General features: G+C 43.6%; 1 protein-coding gene across 14 annotated transcripts in view; it reads right to left on the bottom strand.

Annotated features, from left to right (window-relative positions):
• Positions 1 to 26,056, bottom strand: part of AOPEP (aminopeptidase O (putative)) — a 357,345-nt gene that overhangs the window by 283,935 nt on the left and 47,354 nt on the right. For all 14 annotated transcript variants that reach the window (XR_012094710.1, XR_012094711.1, XM_073021366.1 and 11 more), the window contains exons 4-5: positions 9,659 to 9,812; positions 1,443 to 1,688 (exon numbers count right to left, since the gene is read on the bottom strand). Coding sequence is in view for 12 of the 14 variants with exons in the window: in XM_073021366.1 (XP_072877467.1) it covers positions 1,443 to 1,688; positions 9,659 to 9,812 (400 nt within the window). In the remaining 2 variants the exon portion in view is untranslated. The remainder of the gene's footprint in view (positions 1 to 1,442; positions 1,689 to 9,658; positions 9,813 to 26,056) is intronic.

Raw genomic sequence — 26,056 nt, 5'->3', positions numbered from 1 at the left:
ATGTCAGGAAGGAGCTGTAGAAAACAGAATCCTGTGCACGAAAAATACTCTGCCTTTGGTTCCCTCAGGCCAGAACTTGGAACTGCTAGCAAGCATGCCTTAAAAAACTACAGTTCTCATAAAGCGCTAAAAACTCCCAAGTAAATAGGGCCCCTCAAACCTGTGTACAAATAAGAAACATGTAATGAACAACTCTTTCTTCACCAACACTTCTACTACTTAAATTAAGTCCAGCAGACTCTTCAAAGGGACAAAAGAAGCCCCCCACCGCCGTTAAGACAAATTCTATGTATAGATATCCAAGACAATTACATGAGGCACATAACCAGATATATACAATTATCCTAGTTTCTGCATTCCCATTATCTTCATAAATATAGGATAAAAATCAGTCTAAATGACTTTCTCAGACCTCCTCAAGGATTCAGGCGAGCCAGCCAGTCTTTTGAAAGTACATATATGTAGTAAAGATCAAAAGCAAATGTTCTGGTCAGTTCTTTTCTGCTCATGATTTTACTAAGAATGTGTGCAGTTTTCAGGGAAAACACCACAAATGACAGCTGCTCAAAAGCATGGGAATTAATTGGCAGCAGGAATTTCCTTGACTAATAGGGAAAAACTTAAAGTCACATGTTTTGATGAGCTTATTTTTCCCATCCTCAGTCAAGCATATTCACTGTTAATGATTAAGATTTTCAAATGGAAATATAACCAAGCACATTCTCTATCTTTTCTCACTGGAACACAGACACCCATTAATGACTGAACAATGGCATTAATGAACAGAGTTTAGCTTACATAAATACAGGGAGCCAAACCAAGACACAATAGCAAAAGTGCATTTATTATATTAAAAAACAGTAGCACGTGACTCCTTCTCTGCCCCCCACAGTAAGTCATCTGCTTTGAGCTGTTTTTCTGGCAATAGGGATGGATTTACACTGATCCATCCACAGTCTATTTGACACAGGGGCTCTCAAGTCGGTGCCCTTGTGCCCAGTGGTGAGAATGGACGAGACAGCTGGTCAGAATTAGGTGAGCAGCCTGTGGCTTGGGACCAAGTCATGTTACTGTGCCCAGAGCCCGATGCTATAACCTTGGGCTCATTAGCACTATGCTGTCATCATCCAAGCTAACAGCCACTGACCAGCCATGACCCAACACTCACCACTCAGGGGCACTCTGCATTCTCATCCCAGCAACAATGTGAGCCTTTTCTTTTCAACACAGTCTGAACTGAGCCCACGACACTCAAAGGCTCATGCATGAGGGAGTCTGCATTAAAATTGTTCCTCAAGGCAGCAATGAGATGTCCAAGCATGAGCAACCACAGCCCTTCCATTCTAATCAAACGACAGCTCTGACAGAGCTCAAGGAAAGCAAGACATAGTCAAAGAATTTCCAAATGTACGTACCCCAAGTGCCACAACGGAACGACATACCTGGCCATCCCCAGACTCGGAAAGTTGGCAGGGACGATGAGAACATCCAGCCGAGAGAACGGGTGTGTTCCCAGAATAGAATGTGCTGCTGAGAGGCAAGGAGGGATCAGCTGCAGAAGGGTCTCTTGGCAGGCACCCGCGAGGCACACAGGGGCAAAGACACGATGAGGAATGATCTGCTGGGTGGTGGCAGAAGCATTCTGGAAGCGGCAGGGGTATTCCATGTGACTGCAAACACCAACATGCCTGGGAACAACACAAAATAAATGGTAAACCATGTTTATTATTCTTGCTGTGGAGGTGAGGCAATCTTGCAGATGTAGACAACTTTTAGGAGACAGAGGTTCAGACAGACTCACAAGCAAAGACTGTTCATTTCAATTCTTGGCTTGACTGGCTCTGTGCAGCAGTGAAAATTTACAGGATAAAAACTTATTCGTGTGTTTGAATCAACAGACTAGCTTCAATCTAAGGTAAGTGAAAGCACTAAAATCTTGTTTTAGAATTAACTTTGTTGTGGGGGGACCTCTAAGACTCAAAACAGTAAAACTTCTCACCAAAATACAAACAATTCCTGCCCTCGATTAGGTGTTTTCAAGTATCACCATATGAACAATCTCCAAATTAGAGACCATTCCTAACTTAGAAAGGAAGGAGCAGTACACACAAGTTAAAGATCCAATTCTGGGATTACCTAGAAGAAAAGACTTGGACTGAGGCAGAACCATGAACCCAACAAAAGTTACAGGCTCAGACTCCTCAAAAGAACACAAACCATTTTACTGAATAGAAATCTGGATGTTCTTTTCACAGCCCATCAAAAGCTGTTATTAAGGAATACAGAGGCACTTTTGATACAGTATTTTTCCCAACCCACTTTCAGTACAAATTTAACTGAGCCAACCTTTTAAGGAAGCAGATCAGACCCCCGCCTGCTTCATCTGACCACTGCCAGTTATTCCATCAAAGGCGGAACTGAAAGAGAATTCCTAGAACCTGACTCACAGGCTGCAAGAGAACTTATCTACTCAAACCTATATCCAACAGTACTCCATTTTTTCACCTGCTAACATGTCTTTTATTCAAACACAATGAAAATCCCCTGGAATCATTATTATTTATTTTATTTTATTATTTTTTTTTTTAGATGGAGTCAAGCTCTGTTTCCCAGGCTGGAGGGCAGTGGTGTGATCTCAGCTCACTGCAACTTCCACCTCCCAGGTTCAAGTGATTCTCTTGACTCAGCCTCCCGAGTAGCTGGGATTACAGGGGCCCGCCACCATGCCTGGCTAATTTTGTATTTTTAGTAGAGACAGGGTTTTTCCATGTTGGCCAGGCTGGTCTCAAACTCCTGACCTCAGTTAATCCACCCGCCTCAGCCTCCCAAAGAGCTGGGATTACAGGCATGAGTCACCGCGCCGGCCTATCATTATTATTATTATTTAACATAGGGTTTCACTCTGTTGCCCAGGCTGGACTGCAGTGGCAGGGTCATAGCTCACTGTAGCCTCCAACTCCTGGGCTCAAACAATCCTCCTACCTCAGCCTCCTGAGTAGCTAGGACTCTACACCCACGTTGCCATACCACATGCAGTTCTTTTTTTTTTTTTTTTAAGAGATGGGGTCTGGAGATGGGGTCTCACTTTGTAAGCCAGAGAGGTCTCAAACTTCTGGCTTCAAACGATCCTCCTGCCTCATCCTCCCAAAGTGCTGGAATCACAGGCACGAGCCACTGCACTCAGTCAATTCTAACTACAGGTGCTCACTTGATTCACAGTATAATGAAAAATCTTAAGATGCTGGCATGTCCCAATATGGGCAGAATGCAACAATTCCTCTCCAAATGTATGAAGTACCTTTCACTTACCCAAGGCCAGCGCTCAGGAGACCATATGGCTAGGTACAGGTAAGCCTCACCTTCTACCAGCATGGTTCATGGAACACAGCTTCCAGCACCGAAGGCATTTCACCACAGCGGAGAGTAAGAAAATGGATGGAGGTCCATAAAAACGTGTCAGAATAAGACGACATGAAGAATATAATTCTTGACATTGAATTCTGGCCAAAGTCCCTGGATTGATAACCTTGCTTTGTGGAGAGAGTGAGTCAAGGTGCCTGCTGGTGAACATTTACCTAAAAAGGCTGCAATGCCCACCTAATGACAAGTAGTGAAAAATGCCATTGATTAAATTAACCACCACGATATCTTTTTCTCATGTATTTACACAGGTATATAATGTGCCACCGTCATTTCAGTTCATACCATCTCTATTGCAAAGCTTTCAGATCATGTTAAACCAGACATGTGCAGGCATCTTCTGGACAAAACTGAGAAATAAGCTCACATTACATCTACCACAGCACAGTTTTGCAAAAAGGTCATTCTAATGGCCTCTAAACACAACACAGGGAAAGATGATTTCCTGCTGCCAAGAACCCGAAAGTTAGAGAATACTGAGGTAGCCAAAGATATACCCAAAAGTGTTTGGCTTGATGAATTTCTGATGATCGTACACGACCCAAACCTGAGAGACAACATTCCGTCTCCATGGTAAGTTCTCTCGTATTCTTTTCCAGTCAGGAACAAGGTGTTAGAGTCTCTCTGGGAATACAAGGCACTAGTTCAGAGATGAAGAGGACTCCGGCTGTGTGACTTAGTACTGTTATAATCAGAGCCTGGGAACAAATGCAGGACTTTAAGGCGCTCGAGCTCCGACCAGGTGAGAACAGTAAGGCTCCCACAGAAACGGAAATGGAAGGGGCAACAGGAAAGCCACTCTGCGCTCCCACATAGTGATCAGGAAACCTGGGCTTCACGGTCTTCTCAGACCGGCTCACTTGTGACCAAGGCCGGCAACTCAGTATCTGGGGCTTCTTTTTCCCCATCTTTAACATGGTCTCACCAAAGTGGCTGCTGGAGGAGGTAAGGAAATAGTTAGAAAAGGATAGGAGAGGCCAGACACTGTGGCTCATGCCTGTAATCCCAGCACTTTCGGAGGCTGAGGCAGGTAGATCACTTGAGGTCAGGAGTTTGAGACCAGCCTGGCCAACATGGTAAAACCCCATCTCTACTAAAAGTACAAAAAAATTAGCCAAGTGTGGTGGCGCATGCCTGTAATCCCAGCTACTTGGGAGACTGAGGCAGGAGAATCACTTGAACCTGAGAGGCAGAGATGCAGTGAGCGAAGATCGCACCACTGCACTCCAGCCTGGGTGACAGAGCATCACTCTGTCTCAAAAAAAAAAAAAGAAAAAAAAAAAATGGGGGTGTGAGAGAATTTACTAACTTACTGCAGAGACAGAGTGCGCTCTGTCGGGTTTAGGCTGTGTGCAACATCGTACACTCATTAAGCTGAACACGTAAGATCTGCACATTTTGTTGTATGTTAATTATACTTAAAAGATAAACAGAAATGTTTTCTAAGGTTTCTTTTGGCACTATGATTCTGTGATAACTGAGCACACGAGCCATTGTTCATAGAATCGCCTTGTTTCTGAAGAGGTCAGGGGGTTGTACTTTTTTTTTTTTTTTTTTTGAGACGGAGTCTCATTCTGTCGCCAGGCTGGAGCGCAGTGGTGCAACTCCCAGGTTCACGCCATTCTCCTGCCTCACCTTCCCGTAAGCTGGGACTACAGGTGCCCGCCACCACGCCCAACTAATTTTTGTATTTTTAGTAGAGACGGGGTTTCACCATGTTGGCCAGGATGCTCTTGATCTCCTGACCTCGTGATCCGCCCGCCTCGGCCTCCCACAGTGCTGGGATTACAGGCTGAGCCACCGCGCCTGCCGATTCTGTGCTTTTTACAAAGCGATAGTCTTCCATAGATTCAGCACCGACTCAAATATGCCGTACTTCCTATCAAAGCAACTTTTCATTACTTTACAACGCTAAAGAAGACCTGTTCCCCACCAGATTCTTCTTTCAAATAATCAGTCTCAATGCGTTTTCTTCTTTGTAGTGCCCATTTTCCATGCCTTTAATCATTTTTGCTAAGTTCCTTTGGACTTTATCCAAGTTTCTGTGTCATGTTTAAACTGTGTGGCCCCCACGAAGACCTCAAGAGGTTAAAGAAACAAAACACAAAGAGTCCCCTGTGGCTGAAGAAGGTTCTACTACAGCTGAATAAAATTAATAAACTTTCAACAGCTTATCCGAAAGCCTTATAATCAATGTATTTACTAAAATGCTCACCCAGAGTGGCTGGAGCACGTGTGAAAGTGGAGCTGGAAGAGGGAACGTTCTTACTATAATTTTACCCACATGAACATCGATCATAAAAGTTCAGTGACCAACACTTTGGTCAAATTTCTGGAACCCAGATGAGCACTTGAGGCAGATGAAAACCTGTGGTATAGCAGGCCCCTGTGGAAGTTGGATTTACATGAATTTGACTGGTGGTCTTAGGAAGGTTTGAAGTAGAACGGGTGCTGGGGAAGGCAAAAGGGACCAGATGTGAGCATAACCAAAAAACACCACTGTGACTGGCACTTCAGAGCACCTTTGCTGACAAACTTTGCATGGAGTCAGCAACGTAATGGATGAAAACAAAGCCACTTTCTGACAACTGAAGACGGCACACAAGAAGCGCACAGCCAGGGCAGGACTAAGCAAACGCAAGCTGTGATTTTATCAGCAGCATATTCCTGAAGGACGAGCATCTTGATAAAGGAAGGGAAAACTCACGGTTTATGAGACACGGAAGGGGGCATGGGAGGAACCCCATTCACCAGGCCTCACAGTTCCACGGAAAGATGCGCTTCCTAGGGTGGCACCCGGGCCTCTCTCCCCAGCTTACCTGACTGGCTGGGCCACACGGGCTTTCTCTTTCAAACCTGCCTGCCCACAGCGGGTGCACTTTGGACCTGCTCCTGCCACATGTCGGGTGGACCCTGCATCTGTGTTACAGAGGCCAGCGGCGGTCCAGCTGGGCTGGTAACCAGGGGGGTAAATTTGTCTCATTTGGAAATGGAGTCTCAGAAACCCCACTGAGACCATGCACCTGAGCATTCCTTCAGTCCAGCTTCTGTCCATAACAAACCTTTATTTTTATCTCCTCTGTCCGTTCCTCAACTGGTGAATTCAGGAGGCAAGAGCGGAGTTGTACCTGCTTCTTCCCCTAAAGCCCGACGGGAATCTTAGACATCCCAGAATCTTCATTTGATCTAACCATTTCTTCCTCCTTTCAGAAGAGTGGATGCAAGAAAACTGAGAAGCCATTTAAGCTGCTTCTGAGCAGGAAGGAGAGAGCACAGAGTCAGGGGCTGCTGCCCACTCCCCAACCCCACATCTCTTTGGAATACGGCTAGAAAGGAAAATAACAAATGTCGTCCTTGCCTTCCCCTAGACTTCCAAAGGCACACATTTTCCAACTGAGCAGCTCCTCTAAGAATCAATCAATGCTGAGGCCTTAGATGAAAATGAGAAGAGTACTTCGTCACCATCGAGAATCTGAGGAGCCACGGACAAAGCCTTCATCTATAGACAAGGAAAGTGTGGCTTTGTCCAAAGAGCTACATCCAACCACCAAGAATGGCACTTTCAGGCTCAAAGGCATTGCTCCCAACTTCTGTTTTCTGTTCCAACACAACACACTCCCGTCAATCATGGTGGCTCAAATCATGGCAGTGACTCTCCAGATGGGAAGGTGGATCAGACTCCATGTGAGGCGTCAATGTTACATATAGTTTTTTAAAGTCTCCAGGTAAGATTCTGACTCACCTCTCTCTGGGGTCAGGCCTGGATATAAATCCAGGTATTGCTACTTAGTAGGTATATTAATGTTAACAAGTTACTATCTGAGCTTCAACAGCCTTATCTATAAAATGGGAATAATAATCTATCCAATCTGTCTTGCAGGCCTATCCTTAGGACTAAAGGAGATTACATTTAGATCAAGACTTAGTTTCTGACTTGGAACAACCAATGGCTACTGTATCAATTCAGGATAGCCTAGGATATGCTGCAGTAACAAACAACCCTGGTGTTTCAGTGGCTTAACACAAAACTGTGCTTCTTGCTAATACCAAGTCCACCGCAGATCTAAGCGACTCTCCAGAGCACCTGTCATCCTCACCCAGAAATTCAGGCCACCTGAAATTACAGAACAAAGCCTCCTGTGGGATCCTACTGCAGGGAAGAGAGCACAGGAGGATCTCACACGAAATTAAAGTTCCCACATGAAACTAGCATATGTCACTTCTGCCCACAATTCCCTTCTTCCCTCAAGAATACAGAAGTAAAATCTAATATGCAATCTAGGATGTTCATATAGCTCAGGGAAGACAGTCCAAACTAGGCAAGCTACTGAACAGGAGGTGGAAATGACCTCCCTTCCGCCAAGCAAGGCAAAACGCAGCAATAATACGTGCCCACCGGAAGAGAGAGAACATAGCGTCATCTCTGAAAGGCAAAACGCGGCAATAATACATGCCCACCGGAAGACAGACAGAACATAGCTTCATCTCTGAAAGGCAAAACGCAGCAATAATACGTGCCCACCGGAAGACAGACAGAACATAGCTTCATCTCTGAAAGGCAAAACGCAGCAATAATACGTGCCCACCGGAAGAGAGAGAACATAGCTTCATCTCTGAAAGGCAAAATGCAGCAATAATACGTGCCCACAGGAAGAGAGAGAACATAGCGTCATCTCTGAAAGATGAAGACCAACTGCCGCAGTTACTGTGGTACTCGTAAAAGCAGCAAGGCAAAATAAAACCAACACAAAAAGAATCTGCATTAGGAGTGTATCTTAGCTGGGTTTTAAGGAGTAATGAATCATCCCTACCATTACTCTGGGCTTTCTCCACCAGAAGGTACTGACTTAGCGACTGTCTGTCAATAGGAAAAATGACTCCGTTGAGCTGGGTATAAAATCCTAGGAGCGATGCATGATGCATGTGCTGTGCATCTTCTCGGCGTCCCCCTTCTCCCTCTTTTGGCTCTCAAAGCTAGAAACCATTGAACATCTAGACAGGCTGCCAGTAAATATCCAATGGCCTATACTAATTTTTTAAAGCCTCAAAATGATTTTATCTGGTTCATACTTAAAAAAAAAGAAATCACTACTGATGTTAACAAAGCCCTGACCAAGCAGGATTCCCTTAACCCAAGGGCTTTGCGTCAGTTTCCTTGTGTCCTGTGCTCCTAAAGCAGCGACTAGCCCCACTGAGGGAGCTGCTGTCCCCACAGTGCACCACTGACAGCAGTCGGTACAACCAACACAGCAGAGTAGCATAGAAAGTAATCCATCAGCAGCTTTGTTTTTGACCACATAAGCACCGAAAACCAAACTTAAAAGGCATGGGAGGAGAGGAGGCATTGAATCTGAGGATTCCTTGAATTTAGCCAAACACATATAAATATTTCAGCACACTTCACAGGATTTCATATATACTTACCTTCTTCTCTCTTTCTGCATAAATAATAGGCTCACATCTCTTCTTCTCAACTCTTTTTCCTTTCTTTTCCAAGACAGAGTCTCGCTCTGTCTCCAGGCTAGAGTGCAATGGCACAATCTCGGCTCACTGCAACCTCTGCCTCCCAGGTTCAAGCAATTCTCCTGCCTCAGCCTCCCGAATAGCTGGGATTACAGACAGGTGCCACCACGCCTGGCTAATTTCTGTATTTTTAGTAGAGATGTGGTTTCACCATGTTGGCCAGGCTGGTCTTGAACTCCTGACCTCGTGATCCACCCACCTCAACCTCCCAAAGTGGGGGATTATAGGCTTGAGCCACCGCACCCAGCCTCTCTTTCTTCTTCTTTTTTTTTTTTTTTGAGACAGTCTCAGTTTGTCGCCAGGCTGGAGTGCAGTGGCACAATCTCAGTTCACTGCAACCTCTGCTTCCCGGGTTCAAGCCATTCTCCTGCCTCAGCCTCCCATGTTGCTGGGACTATAGGCATCCGCCACCACACCTGGCTAATTTTTTTGTATTTTTAGTAGAGATGGGGTTTCACCATGTTGGTCAGGATGGTCTCAATCTCTTGACCTCGTGATCCACCCACCTCGGCCTCCCAAAGTGCTGGGATTACAGGCGTGAGTCACCGCGCCCGGCCCTCTCTTTCCTTTCTAACAGGGCTTTTCCTGCTTTGATTAATCCTATTTTGGTTCAGTTTCTCAGCAGGAATGACTCACATTCCCAGTGCTTGGAAGAAATGCATCATACCACTCCCTCAAGTGTTTTTTTTCCTTCCCAGCAAGTCCCCACACAAACCTGAAGTCGGCCTCAGAAGGTGAGAAGGGTGTCTCTGTTGCCAAATCACCCGATGAGCACGTCTCCATCTTCACTTCTGTCCAGCATCCCACTGCAATTGTGAAGGTGGAGGCTGGCATTGGCATGGTTACGTAGTAATACCAGCTTGAGCACCCTATAAACAGGAAGAGAAAACCCGTAATGAGGCCAATATATGATTCTGGGCTCTGCTGTGTAATTTCCTCTCTTGCGGCACTTGAAGAGCTTTTGCGATAAGCTGGTGAGAGCCAGCTCTTGGCGGTCGGTCACGTCAGCAGAAAGGGCACTACTTCAGGTCTCAGGGAAAGCACAGGAGGGACGACGGCTTCAAGGCAACTAGGAAGGTCTGGTCTCTTCCACGGATCAGTCTGAAGCCCTTCACGTGAGGGCAGCAGTGCAGGGGTCCCTCTCAGCTGTACACACAGTAGGCTGTATGCTTCTACAGACAGAATATGTCTCATTCATCCAACACAGTATTTAGCATTTAAAAAATGCTCAATTGATACCAGTTGAATGAGTGAAAGAGTGAGCAAAGCAATGATTGCTTTGTGCTGTAACTATCTTGTCCAAATTCAATTCAGGCCAATCTAAACACATGAGACTAGGGAAGGGGGACACTTGGGTTTTCATGCCCACTCTGAAATTAATTAGCTGTGGGAGTTCAGGTCTTGCCCTTAGTCCCTTTTATCTGTTTAGCTGGTCTTCCACTCCTTGCTGAGCAGATGAAAAGCAGGTGTAGAGGTTCAACGGAGCCAAGGACTCCTAACTAACTAGTTTGTAACAGGACTGGGATTAGAGCTGGGGCTCCCCATTCCAGTTGAGGGTGTACTCTCCACTTGGTCCAAACCTTAGAGGCTTTTTATCAAAGGAATGAATGGCTGATAACTTATAACACTATACTCCCCTCATTTCTAAGATGTAAAAATGACTTTCACGTTTCTGAAATCTGAATGTGTCATACAACCTGATTTAACATAGTATTTTTTCTGAGCATCTGCTATACATTAATCATGTGTCTTAAGAAGAATTGATATCATCTTTTTTTAACTTTTATTTTAGGTTCAGGTGCAACTTTGTATAACAAACTTGGGTAAACTGCATCATGGGGCAGGGTGGGAGTAGGTTTAGTGTATAGATTATTTTGTCACCCAGGTAATAAGCATAGTACTCAACAGGTAGTTTTTCTTTTTTGAGACAGGGTCTCGCTCTGTTGCCCAGGTTGGAATGCAGTGGCATGATCACAGTTCACTGCAGGCTCAACCTCTTGTATACCCAATATCCAATGTCTCAAGTGATTCTCCCACCTCACCCTCCCAAGTAGCTGGGACTACAGGTATATGCCACCACACCCACCCAGCTTAATTTTTTTGTTTTTGTTTCTTTAGAGAGACAGGTTCTTACTATGTTGCTCAGGCTGGTCTTGAACTCCTGGGCTCAAACAGTCCTCCCACCTTGGCCTCCTGAAGTGCTGGGATTACAGGCTTGAGCTACTGTGCCCAGCCTGATAGGTAGCTTTTCTGTCCTCACCCTCCTCCCACCCTCCACCCTCAAGTAGGCCCTGGTGTCTGTTGTTCCCTTCTTTGTATCCACGTGTACTTAGTGTTCACCTCCCACTATAAGTAAGAACATGCAGTATTTGGTTTTCTGATGCTGTGTTAGTTCACTTAGGATAATGACCTCCAGCCCCATCCATATTGCTGCAAAGGGCATTATCTCATTCTTTTTTATGACTGCATAGTATTCCATGGTGTATATGTACCACAATTTTCTTTATTCAGTCTAACATCGATAGGCATTTAAGTTGATCCAATGTCTTTGCTATGAGATATCACCTTCTGTTATGGAACACATTTCTCCACTCCTCATGTTCCCATAGTGAGGAACTTCTGTTAGCATAAATCTCTTTCAGTTCCTTCACAAACTCCTTCATAGAAAGAGCTATTATTCTTTTTCTTGCCTTAAGTTTTAGAGGTTTAAACACATTTGACATCCAATCACTGACCAAATTGGCCTATGGTTGTCCAATGTGGTCTGTGATTGGATGTCAAATTCTGAGCTGAAATATTAACATGCCCCTACTGGCTGGCAGACCTAACATGACATTTTTTAAAGTGCTTTACCAGTAAAAACCAAGAATAGAGATTAGATTTTGATCTCCATGTGCATGGTTCCTTTGTCTATCTCAAAACAAATTCTGAACTCAGGAAGGTAGGACTTAGTTAAAAATAAATAATATTTTGGTGAGATTCAAGTTTGGAAGCCATGAAGCAAAACCACAGCCTCAAAGAGAATCACTGCTATGATTCCAAGACAGTAAGAAGGAGGTAGGGACAGTCACAGATGTCTTGATGAAAGAATGACATGGATATGACATGATGGGCTATACGGACTCCACCTCTCCCATTTTTCTGTCTTCCCATAACTACCTACATTCTCTGGAACCCAATGCCTCCCATGACGGCTCCATAAAAACTTTCATTTTCTACTGGAAACACAATGAGAGTTGAAGCAGGTAGAAAGAAACATGTAGATGGAAGAAGGAGAAAGTTATGGGTAGGGAACTAAACCTTTTGAAAGGCTCTGGTATTAAAAAAAAAACCCCTAAAAAAAACACATTTTCCTAATCAAAGGGCTGTGGTCTGTCATTCCTCCTCTGAAGTAAATTTTAGAGTTTACCAAGAACCATTAGAATTTCCTTGTTAAAAATTCAGACCCTTGGCAGTTCAGTAAATAAGCAGAAATGGTGAGGCTTTCAGGTAAAAAGAGAAGTTTACATGTATGAGGCCGAGGCCACCTTTACTTCCTCCTCAAACTCCATTCAGGAACAGTAAAAGAATTTCTATTCTAAAGACACGAACCAACAAGGACAGAGAGAATAAAACGGGAGTCAATTGCTGCAGAATATTGGAAGCTAGAATGCAGATGGAAGAGTGACAAACGACACAGCAGACCTGAATCCAGACCTGAATCCTAAGTTGGCAGTGGGGAAAGATAAGACCCACCTCATTTTACCCCTTAGAAGCTCCAAAAGGCTCTAGGGTAGAGGAAATGCTAAACTAAGCAGGCCTGGCTGCACATCTAAGAAGTGGCCAGATCCATAGATGTTCTCCCCCACCCTGCACACCTGGGCTATTTGCCCATCCCACACACAAATAACTAGAAGTTTATTTTCTAGAAAGACTAAAGGGAGAGCCTCTGAACTGGCGGCTGTGGTGTTGGAGGAGAAATGGCACAGTTGAAGGCATGTGAATGGAATTAGATGAATACATGCACATAGGATGCTGAGGCCACCAGCCGTCCTCCCTTATTTTGTTCCAGAAGGCTGGCAGCCAGGCTTTCACTGTCTAGGCAAGAGACTGAAAGAAGGGGACTAGCTTAAGAAATCAATCTATGGTGAAGCTGATGGCTGACAAGCCCTCCAAATGTATTCACAGCTTCCGATTCATATTTCAGTCCCCTGCTCCTGAATGTTCGCACGCAAGCTTCCAGGTACCCTTAGAAAGCCGCTAATGCAAAATCAAGATCCAAAAGGACAAGCAAATGGGAAAAGAAAAACAAACAAAGCATAAGACAATTAGTAACTCCATCCAAGAAAAAAATTAACATGTACAGAAATAATAATGAAGCCACAGTTTTGCTACAAGGCGTAGCTCTTAACAACACACAAAAATATAATGATATAAACGAAGGCTGGATGCGGTGGCTCACCTATGTGATCCTAGCACTTTGGGAGGCCTAGGTAAAAGGATCACATCAGACCAGTAGTTTAAGACCAGCCTGGGCAACATAGGGGGATCCCACCACTACAAAAAAAAATGTTTTTCAATTAGCCAGGTGCATTGGTGGTGCCTGCCTGTGATCATGTACTTGGGAGGCTGAGGTAGGAGGATCACTCGGGCCCAGGAGGTCAAGCTGCAGTAGAGCTGTGATCACACCACTACACTCCAGCCTGGGCGACAGAGGAAGACCCTATGTCAAAAATAATAATAACATAAATGAAGAATACTGATCTAATCAGCATTATGGTATTAATTACACTGAGAAGACAGGATTTTAGGAAGGGGGCCTGTGTATGATGAAGTTGGGGGAGAGAGGAGGACAGCTAAATTACTTACCTGCCACAGGGGGAAGACCAACCCTGAACAATAAAGCGTCTTATTGAAGGACATGCAGGTAAATATCAAGGAATCAGCCAAAAGAGGTGAAAGTGGTTACTTCTAAAAAGCAGGAAAAATGGAGGAACAGAGATTACAAAGGATTGCTGCTTGGGAAAATGGTTACAATAAACCCATCAGAATTACTTGACTCTTTAAATATTGCATCTTTAATACAAAATAATTGAACTAATCAATTAAGTAAAAGGTAATCTTAACAGAAAAAGAATAACACGTCTGGTACTGAGGTACTATTAAAATGATGAAAAAAAAACTCAGAAGAAAGAAGCAATTGAGAGAGAAGGAGCAGGCACTAGCCTATTAAGAAATCCTTCTGAGAACGAAGCGCCAGGCACCACAAGCTTTCTCCCTACATTTGGTTGAATCTGTGACCTGATTTTCTTGCTGCTGCCTGTCTGGTTCTTGCGCCATCCACCTAGTCCATGGCAAGATGGTGCTTGTGGAAACGCAGAGATGAAACCACTCCCAAGAGGAAACACTGCTAATGGAGTAGGAGGAATCTGTCAGATCCCTGCACAAGGTCAACAGAAGTCCACAGAGAGCGCCCAGTCCCGTCGCAACCCAGCACCTTGATCAGAATCTGTACCCTCGAGGTGACGTGGGGAGGCCACAGGAAGTCACAGTGGGAAGAGGCAGGGGAGAGAAATGGAGATTAGCAATTAAAAAGTCAGAAACCTTAAATGACCCAGAGTTAGAGAGTGAGATAGCAATAGTGGTAACAGAACCTGAGGTGAGTCCAATAAAAATATGTTAAAACGGTCATTGCTTCCTCACAGTCTTTTCTGAAATTCAATAATGGAAATAAAACAATTGTTTTTTAAATATCACCCAAATTCATACTTTAAGTGCTCAAGATGATTTCCTCCTGTACAGCACACAAGTTTTTTTTATTTTCTTAGATTCCTAAAGTTCCTCTACTTAGTGGAGCTCATTTGGAATCAACTGCTTCCGTCTGCAAGCTTTTAAAAGCAAAAAGGTTTTCTTGGATACCAAATGACAGTCAAATCAGGGCAGATCAATTGGCTGGGCCAAATAAGAACCAGCCAGAAACCCAATTCCCAAAGACCCTGGTCGAACTCTTCTCAGAAGCTTCTCACTAGAGTCTGGCCCTGGGCTTCTTGCCTGGATCCTGGTTGAATGCTAGAGCCAGCGCTGAGATCACGGAGCACGGCTACTGCTCTGGAGGTTTTCATTAGTTCCCCACTATGAGGACCTTTCTAGTATCCTCATTTGGTAGAAAAGTCTCTTTTGAGTTGTCTGTTGCTGGATTATTCCAACGAACCCAATCTTACATGAAGACTGCCCACTCCACAGGGAACAGCACCTAACCTTATCTTCCAATCAGCCTACAAAAACTGCAAAGAATAAGGTGGAAATATTGCCTCAGAAAGCAGAGTATGCATTCCCAAGACAAAGATAAATAATTTCGGGATTGTCTATTGTTTCGAATAAGCCTACCTTGCAAGAGAGTTAATGAGGGTGTATTGCTTTTAGATATGTCCATTCACTGAGTTCCACCTCTGGAATCTGACAGCTGGGGTTCGAGTCCCTGCTCTGCATTTACCAGTCTGGGCACATCACTTGATTTCTCTAATGCATCAGTTTCCTCATGTGTAACAAGAGAATGATCACAGTATCTCGCTGTGAGGATGAAGTTAGGATTAAATTAGATAATCTACAGAGTGATCACTAGGCATAATAACTGGCACAAAGTAAGTGTTCAAGAAACGTTAGCTGCTTGTCACCATCTGCTGTTGTTGTAGTCTTCATCTGCAAGCTCTCAGCTTTACAGCTGTCTACCCTTGATGCTCAGGCTGATTTTCTGAAGGCAGAGGCAAAGAATGCTGAAGGTATGGTTGGCACATGTGTGCTGAAAACCGCACCTGATGAGGCCCACATCTGGGGTTTAAGGTTGGATGGCATTAAACACAGCACACACAAAGCGATCCATTTAAAGGAGAACGACAGCCTGAAGGGGGCATCCTGTATGACTTCATATAGAATGGCCATTTGGAGACTATTTAAATGGTGTTTACTCCAAATGAGCCATCCTTGATGAAACAGACAGTGAATGCCTTCATTTTCCTTTGGATTCAATCCACTTGCACTAGACTCCCTTGGCTACACCAGCTGCAAAACAAAGAGAACACGCTGTACTTGAATTAACCCAGAGTTTTTCCTCTGCCGAGGCCAGAAACCCCTCACACCACTGGACGACTTCACAGCCAGGCCAGGATTCATCAGCAAGATTAACAGAGAGGGGTGGTAGGAAGGGAAGCAGAGGGAACAGCACTCTTCAACTTCAGGCACAAGCTGCTACCCAGCTTGCCCTTCTTTCTGGGCAGATTGTCTAACGCTGGCCTTCTGACCTCCTCAGAAAGAGACCAGGGTTCTCAAACGCCCCTACATCACTTTCTCCTATTGGACTGTATGTAGCGGGAAAAACTCTCATACTTCAGTTGTCTCACTAGTAAGATACACGTAACACATGACGTATTGACAATAACAGTTGTTACAAGATCCAAATAGACACTTTCATCTCCACAACAGGACTGAAATTTTCCTTAGATGACTGTGCTTTTTGTAGCTATAACAGAACCTGAAATGGATCGATTTTCAAATCACAAGAGGTAGCTTAACTTTTAGTTTTTGGGCCGGGCACAGTGGCTCACGCCTATAATCCCAGCACTTTGGGAGGCCGAGGCAAGTGGATCACCTGAGGTCGGGAGTTTCAGAGCAGCCTGGCCAACATGGAGAAACCCTGACTCTACTAAAACTACAAAATTAGCCAGGCATAGTGGCACATGCCTGTAATCCCAGTTAGGAGGCTGAGGCTGGAGAATCACTTGAACCCGAGAAGCCGAGATTGTTCCATTGCACTCCAGCCTGGGCAACAAGAGTGAAACTCCATCTCAAAAAAATTAAATAAATAAATAAATAATAAAATAAAATAAAAATAAATAAAATAAAATACAGCTTTGGGCCAGGCACAGTGACTCACGCCTGTAATCCCAGCACTTTGGGAGGCCAAGGCGAGAGGATCACCTGAGGTCCAGAGTTCAAGACCAGCCTGGCCAACATAGTGAAACCCTGTCTCTACTAAATATACAACAATTTGCCAGGCGTAGTGGCAGGCACCTGTAATCCTAGCTACTCAGGAGGCTGAGGCAGGAGAATCACTTGAACCCAAGAGGCAGAGATTGCAGTGGGCCAAGATTGTGCCACTGCTCTCCAGCCTGGGCGACAGAGTGAGGCTCCGTCTCCAAAATAAATATACAAATAAATAAAATTTAGTTTTGAAAATAAGTATCATAACTAAAGAGTGTTAAAACAGTTATCTTAATTATTTTTTCATTGACTATTCTAAAAACTGTCGTATGAATAGTTTTGAAGATTCTGTCTTCCACAGGAGGAAGAATAATTCTTAGTAAAGAGGGGAAAAGGAAGAACACGAAGGAGAGAGAACTTTTTACACTAAACCTGTGAGAAACTTAGCTAACTGAGATCATCATTTTTCATAAAAAATTTTAAGAGAAGAAAAATCAAGATATGGTAGTCATATTTACACACCAGTCATGCCTACCAATAGTAAATTAAATAAGAAATTTATGAAAGTTTAGTGTCCTATTCTTAGATGAGTCTTGGATAAACCTACTCAATGTGATTAAAAGCACGGCTACAACCACACACATCACCACTCTGCCTGTGCAGTGGCAAAGGCAGATCGCAGCTCTGCCAAGTTAAGCATCACAGGGAACTCCTTGTATTAAAGAGTTATTGTTTTCACTGAAAATTAAAACAAGCACTTAAATTCTTCCTATGAAAACCGTCCACTTTACTTTTTCAACCTCTCCACTATAGGTTAGAAAAACAGCATGAAGCATTCGGAAATATCAGATTGATATGTGCTTTTATTTCACATATAATCTTTCTTTCCTCAATCCTTCAGTAGCCCCTGCTACTTTGCTACCTCAAAATTGTTTCTTTCTCTAACCACAATTCCTTACTTCAGCAATTCCTGTCCAAACTATTATATACATTGTGATTACTTTGGAACACTTTTGCATCACAAATTAAAGATGCCTAACAATGTTTACAGGAATATGTATATTCAGAAACATGTACACTTAGAAGTATATATAGACATACCATACAGAACGTATGCCGCGTATATTTTAAATATATACTATACATACATCTGTACAATAAATAGAATATAGTCATGAAAAGGACAGAGCGCTCCCCATTTTGGCTGCTCTTCCCCTCTTGGCCTCCTTCTCCACTGCTTGGGTCTTTCAGCAAACTCTAGCTTTCCGTCAGGACTTTGCAGATGCCGAGTCTACATCTTCTGGTTTTCTAAGTGAGTGCCACCCTCGTGAATACCCGTAGCATGACTGTCTCTTGTTAGTTCTTCTCTGCAGTTGCTCAAGGGTTGTAACTGGCACCAGAACAAACGAGACAGTAAGACGCCCTGGGCACCAGCATTGCCTAACCAGGGCGATGTGCCAGGTCAGGCCACCACTTTGCAAGCACTGATGCTACCCAGCAAGGCTTCGGGTTTCCTCCCCTGCAAGGAAGGAAATGGTACCGCCTCAGGCACAGGACAGGTAGGAGAACGACCTTCACGATCATTCTTGTGAACCCGGTAAAAGAGCGCCACCTGCTGAACACAAGCGCCTCGACAGGTTCTCCTTGTTGGCTAATGCGGTACCTACAGGAACATGCCCCACCAGGCTTGTTACTCAAGTCTCACCAGCCACTCTGACTTTCGATGCAGGGGACCCAGTTCCCCTCAAGCTGGATCAGCTAACCGGACACCAAATCATACTGCTCCAGGTGGTCACAGGTAAACTTTAGTGCTTTACTCATACGGAACATTCATAAATGTCAAGTCCAAGACAAAAATCGACAGCAACGAGAAATAGTATACACACGTCTGCCAGAATCATCAGTGTCTAAAGAAACCATGATGACTTTCACATATGTCATGTATGGTAAGCGCAGTGCCAGGAGGGTGAGAAAGAGCTAGTCAACAACAAATCACAAAACAAAAGAATTAACTGACAGATTTAGAAAGTTCTGGCCCACCGGCAGCTTTCTAACGGGAAAAGATGAATACATTCACGCTTAAAACAGGCATGTCTGTGTCTTGGCGTGAAATAAAGTTTCCCCAGTTCTAGAAACAAGGAGCTTTCTCTACTTTGCATTCTTTCTTTGTGAGAAAAACACTTAATCATAACCATTCCTAAATGCCTCTTAATTTACCATTTCCTCATACGTAGTTCCTGGTGGCATACTATGGGAGCAGTCTAAACAGTACTGCTCATTTGGAAAAGTTGGCTTTCAGTTGCACACAGGAGGGTCTGGACTCTCACATCTCGGCTTTTTCCTGGAATTTCCCACACAATGTCAAAAGAAAGAGAATGTCAGAGAACTAGTCTAATGGGCAGGCCAGAGAGTAGCATTTTGCCCAGAATGAAGTAATGTCTACGTCTTACTTTTGCACAGAAAAATGAAATCAGATCCTGTGCAAAGCACATGTAGTTTTTAACATCTTTCACTTGTTCATATGCTTTTTCTCCTTCATCTGGAAAGAGCTTCCATTAGGCAGTCTTCCTCATTTACTCGAGGCCTCCCACAAAAAACAGAAGCAGAGTATTTTCTTTTTCTTTTTTTCTGTTTGTATTTTTTGAGATGGAGTCTCACTCCATTGCCCAGACTGGAGTGCAGTGGCGCGATCTCGGCTCACTGCAAGCTCTGCCTCCCTGGTTCACACCATTCTCCTGCCTCAGCCTCCCAAGTAGCTGGGACTACAGGCGCCGCCACCACGCCCGGCTAATTTTTTTTTATATTCTTAGTAGAGACGGCATTTCACTGTGTTAGCCAGGATGGTCTCGATCTCCTGACCTCGTGATCTGCCTGCCTCGGCCTCCCAAAGTGCTGGGATTATAGGCATGAGCCACCGCGCTCAGCCCTCAGAGTATTTTATTTTTCTAGGAAGCAGGGATATACTAAATTAGACTCTATTAAAAAAAAAAAATTTTCACACCTGTAATCCCAGCACTTTAGGAGGCCGAGGAGGGTGGATCATGAGGTCAGGAGATGGAGACCATTCTGGCTAACATGGTGAAACCCTCTCTCTACTAAAAATACAAAAAATTGGCCGGGCATGGTGGCGGACACCTGTAGTCCCAGCTACTCGGGAGGCTGAGGCAGGAGAATGGTGTGAACCCAGGAGGCAGAGCTTGCAGTGAGCCGAGATTGTGCCACTGCACTCCAGCCTGGGCAACAGAGCGAGACTCCGTCTTAATAAATAAATAAATAAATAAATAAAACTAAACAAAAAAAAATTACTAGAAAAAAATAATAATGTACTAAACCAATTCTTTTTAAAATTTGTTGAGGCTAGAAAAAAGGCATAAACTGTAATTAAGCAGCAAAACCAGAAGAAATGACCCTGAAGTCGATTTTGTTACTATCACTAATAGTTTCAAATGTTTCTTCCATGAGCGTACTACTTCTCCCTGATTATAAAGAACACATTTATTCCACAAATACATATTGGACACTTATTCTACACAAGGTACTGTATTAGGCATTGGGTCTCTGCGCTCAATAGTTTAGCTGTATTTTGGTAGAGAATATAGGCTAAAAATAAGTCACAGGATAACATCTCTGTCTGCCCAAATCGCATTATGCTGAGGAAGTTTAATAATAAAGGAGAATAATAAAGGAGCCAAGCAAGTTAATCTAAATCTATGGTCTTGTCTCAGCCTTCTTAAAAAAAAAAAGAATAACAACTGCTCAGCTAATAGAATTCTTACAATGGTCATCACCCTACATCCAAACCATTACCCTTCATTTTAAAAACAAGAGAAATGATTTCCCGTATGAAGCAAGGACCCAGAGGTCTGTCTTCTGATTTCTGTTCCCTGCCCAGGGGCTGCTGTCATTTCTGTCGCTGTGATCTGCTCCCAGGTGCCTTGCATCTTTGGAAAAATCAGCCGGTGCCCGGGAAATGCGCTCATCAGGCCTGTGTGTCACTGTGATGGAAACTGTGACTTCTGGGTCGCCTTTGCCAGTCATGTTTTCAAAGACGCTCATCGTTTTACAGGGCACTGTGCACAACGGAGTAGAGGTCCCATGAGCCCAATCTGCCAGTCGAGAACACATGACTTGGGAAGGAAATAGCATCATCTTGTATCCACATCCCCTTTCTCTAAGGAGTGCAGATACATCTGCAGACATTATTCCATCCTCAGAACAGCCATTTTGGTTCTGGCAAACAGCTTTATTAGTACTATTTCCTGATTGTCCTCCGATAAACCCTGTCTGTGGGAGGAACTGCAGTATTAAGCAGAGTTCTTTTATCTTGTCTAGCTTAATTCTCCCTCAGCTTGAACTGGCAAAGATTGTTCTGTGATATCATATAAGGTGTAAGTGGTGTGAACATAAGCAAATCTCAATAAGCATCTATTTTATTACTCTGTCCTCAAATGGAATTTGGGAAAAAAAAAAAAAAAGTCCACAGATATATTCCTGGGGGTATAAAAGTTTTTCATAAAAATTTTAAAGTTAATTCTCAATTTTTTGATGATAACCTTCAAATAGATACACAACAACAGACAGACGGATGAATATGATAGAGGTCAGAAAACTTTTCTCTGTAAATGACCAGGTAATAAATATTTTAGGCTTTGCAGGACCTTGTTGCCAATACTCAAGTCTGCTATTGTAACATGAAGGCAGTCAAAGACAATGGCCATGATCCAAAAAAACTTTATTTACAAAAACAGGCAGTGGACTAGATTTGGCCAGCAGGCCATGGCTCGCTGACCCCTAAAATCATCCAGATGTGAGTACTGCCAAATGATTTCAGAGTTCCCATCTCACGAGTGTGTATGATAGCATGGGGATGTGTGGGACTGCGATAATTATCAAGAGATAATGAGAAAAGAACATAAGGATGATGCTTTTGGCTGAGTAAAGGCCCAACAACATCACAGCACGCTGTGCAAGCAAAAGCTTACAGGGAGATAAAAGACAAGGGGTGGAGAACTGGATTATTGTGTAGCTCAGGGTAGAACAGGTGTTCAGTCTCAAAAGAAGCTGCCTGGAGCCGTCAGCACCACGTTCATATGGTGAGGGGCAGTTTCACCTCGAAAAAATATTAATCTGTACATTCGATTTATAGTTATATATATCAATATAAAATTCAAATTTGTCATTTGAATTTTATAATTTGAATTTGAATTTTATTGATTTGCTAGTTTGATCTGCATTTCGTTTGTAATTGTATTTTGGCTTTGCGGATGCGTAAGAGGTGTAAGAACACAGAGTTCATATCTAGTCTTAGATCTATAGTTTTTGAAATGTCATTCTAATATAAATAATTTAAGTCAACTGTGGTAAATCATGAGACCTTTCCCTCTAAAAAGAAGAAGAATGCTCCCATTTGGGAAACACTGTCAAACACAAGGCTTCACTGCAGGGCCAAACCACGAATGAGAAAATATGCAGGCGTGCTGAGGGGAGCGTGGGGAGAGCCGCCAAACCATGAATGAGAAAATACGTAGGCCAGGCGCGGTGGCTCAAGCCTGTAATCCCAGCACTTTGGGAGGCCGAGACGGGCGGATCACGAGGTCAGGAGATGGAGACCATCCTGGCTAACACGGTGAAACCCCGTCTCTACTAAAAATACAAAAACTAGCCGGGCGAGGTGGCGGGTGCCTGCAGTCCCAGCTACTCAGGAGGTTGAGGCAGGAGAACGGTGTAAACCCGGGAGGCAGAGCTTGCAGTGAGCTGAGATCCGGCCACTGCACTCCAGCCTGGGCGACAGAGTGAGACTCCGTCTCAAAAAAAAAAAGAAAATGTGTAGGCGTGCTGAGGGGAGGGTGGGGAGAGCCACACCGCATCTTGGGAGGTGGAGTTATCACAACCACACTGCTATAGGCAGAGATGGGAGCAGGCCACCTCGCAGTGCCTATCTGAAATCGCAGTGTTTCATATACTCAATCAGTTCAGCAAGTCAGGGAACCAAACAGAGACTGCAGAAAAACAGTCGTTCTAGCAGAACCTGACTGACAATGGCCAACAAGACACTAGAGCCCAGATAAAGAAGCTGCATGTATCTGCCAACTCTTTAATCCAGTCAACTTGACACCTAAAATTAACCACTACACATACACAATAAATGTGTACTTTTTTTTTTTTTTTAAACAGTATCCCATGCTGAAGTGCAGCGGTGCAATCTCAGCTCACTACAACCTCTGCCTCCCTGGTTCAAGTAATTCTCTTGCTCAGCCTCCTGAGTAGCTGAGATTGCCGGCATGCACCACCACACATGGCTATTTTTTTTGTATTTTTGTAGAGATGGGTTTTCACTATGTTGCCCAGAATAGTCTCGAACTCCTGGCCTCAAGTGATCCGCCCGCCCTGGCCTCTCAAAGTGCTGGGATTACAGGTGTGAACCACCATGCCTGGCCATAAATGTGTACATCTTAAATGTGTTGTTCAATGAGATTTCACAGATAAACACACTCACACAATCATCACCCCATGAACATTTCCATTACCCCAGAAACTCCACTGTGCCCTCGCACTCATTTCTTCCCCCCCAATTCCAGCCAACCCTTGATCTGGTTTCCCTCAGTAGAGATTGGTCTGACTTCTCACAACTCATATAAATAGAGTCATTCAGTGTGACTGTATTTTACCCAGCATCATGTTTGTGAGATTCGTCCAGATCGTTGCAGGTGTCACTATTTTTTTTTTTTATCAATAGTGGTCCATTGTGTGAATAAACCACAATTTGTTTATCCACGCACAATTAGACTGTTTTTGGTCATTACGGAAAATGTGCTGTGAACAATCATGTATTAATCGTTTTGTGGATGTAGGTTTTCATTTCTCTTGGGTAAATACTTAAGAGTAAAATTGCCAAATCATGTAAATATATGTTTAAGTTTGTAAGTATCTGCCAAACTGTTTCCAAAGTGGCTGCATCCTTTTATATTGTCACCAGAATGTGTGAGAGTTCTAGCTGCGGCTCATCCTTGAAACAACACTTGGTATTTTCAGTCCTTTGAATTTTAGCCCTCTAACTGGGTGTAAAATACTATCTCATTATGGTTTTAATTTGCATTTCACTGATGACAGTGTTGAGCACCTTTTCATGTACTTACTGCACATTCTTACATCTTCTTTTGAAAAGCATCTGTTCATGTCATTTGTTCATTTTTTTTTTTCATGAGGGGTTTTTGATTGTTTTATTATTAGGTTATAAGAGTACTTTATAGGCCGGGCACAGTGGCTAACACCTGTAATCTCAGCACTTTGGGAGGCCGAGGCAGGTGGATCACTGAAGGTCAGGAGTTCGAGACCAGCCTGGCCAACATGGTGAAACCCTGTCTCTACTAAGAATACAAAAATTAGCTGGGTGTGGTGGTGCACACCTGTAATCCCAGCTACTCAGTGAGAGAATCACTTGAGCCCAGAAAGGAGAGGTTGCAGTGAGCTGAGATCACACCATTGCACGCCAGCCTAGGCGATAGAATGAGACACTGTCTCAAAAAAAAAAAAAAAAAGATTATATAATTCTAGGTACAAGCCTTTTGCCAGATATATGTATTACAAATATATTCTTCTGGTATATGTGGCTTGCCTTTTCATTTTTATTTACACTTCGTGCCACTGATTTTCCATAGTGACATTTTTGTTCTTTCCTAATTTCAGTAGCAGAGATTTACATTATGTTATTTTAACATTAGTTTTCTGTCAATCATTCATTTTTAAAATTTTTCCTTCTCTGTTGGTTTTTAATCTCAATCTGTTATGTTTCAGCCTGTTATCGCCTCATGGCTTTGTACTGTTGTTTCATAGAAGTTATATCTTCTTGTATCATAATGACAATGTCAGTTTCCAAATCTTGTTTGGGTTTCTGTCGTAAACTGATTTCTGACGCTGTTCTGCCTCTGAGTCCTTAGAATGATTTCTTGTTTTACCTTTATTCTGCATTTTTTTTTTCTTATAGTTCTCATGGCCTTCCTGTCTGGTGTGTACCAACAGACAGGATAAAATGTGTGGATTTCTTTTAGCTCCATTCGCTTCCCACATGTGTGTTCAAGACCAGCCTGGGCAACACAGTGAAACCCCATCTCTACAAAAATACAAAAAAATTAGCCAGGTGTGGTGGTGCACACCTGTAATCCCAGCTACTCAGGAGGCTGAGGCAAGAGAAGGCTGAGGCAAGAGAATTGCTGGAACCAGGGAAGCAGTGGTTGCAGTGAGCTGAGATCGCACCGCTGCACTTCAGCGTGGGTGGATAGAATGATACTGTCTAAAGTAAAAAAAGTACACATTGATTGTATACGTGTGGTGATTAATTTTAGGTGTCAACTTGACGGGGTTAAGGAATACCTAGGGAACTGGTAAAGCGTGGCTTCTGGGTGTGTCTGTGCGGGTATTTCAGAGATTGGCCTGAGAGTTGGTGGACTAAGTGGGTATGATCTGTCCTCAATGTGGGTGGGGTCACCTAACCAGATGAGGGCCCACATAGAACAAAAAAGGAGATAAAAGGATTTGCCCTCTCTTTCTCCTAAAGCTGGCATACTCTCCTCCTCCTGTACATGCTCTCTTGCCTTGGGGATTCTAGAATTTACACCAGCAGCCCCCAGGGTTCTCAGGCCTTTGGCTTTAGACCGAGAACTACACCACAGGCTTACCTAGCTCTAAGACTTTTGGAATTAGACTGAGCCATGCTACCAGCAGCCCAGGGTCTCTAGCCTGTTGTGGAACTTCTCATCCTTCATAATCACATGAGTCAATTCCCCTGATAAACCCCTTATCATCTGTCTGTCTATCTATCTATCTATCTATCCATCCATCTATCTATCTCCTATTGATTTGGTCTCTCTGGAGAACCCTAATATAGTAAGTTATACATACTATTTTAGTTGATTAAAAAGAAAGGCACCCACATCTAGATTCATTCTAGAAAGTTTTGAAGTACATAGATTAAAAAAAAAAATTCTAAGACCATGTAGACAGAAAAATCAGATAACTTTCAAAAAATAAAAAAATGTGGGCCGGGCGCAGTGGCTCACACCTGTAATTCCAGCACTTTGGGAGGCCAAGGCGGACGGATCACGAGGTCTGGAGATGGAGACCATCCTGGCTAACATGGTGAAAACCCATCACTACTAAA

Source organism: Chlorocebus sabaeus, chromosome 12, assembly GCF_047675955.1.
Source record: "Chlorocebus sabaeus isolate Y175 chromosome 12, mChlSab1.0.hap1, whole genome shotgun sequence".
Classification (NCBI taxonomy): domain Eukaryota; kingdom Metazoa; phylum Chordata; class Mammalia; order Primates; family Cercopithecidae; genus Chlorocebus; species Chlorocebus sabaeus.
Note: the sequence above shows the minus strand (reverse complement) of the source record. Positions and strands in the feature narration are given on the sequence as shown.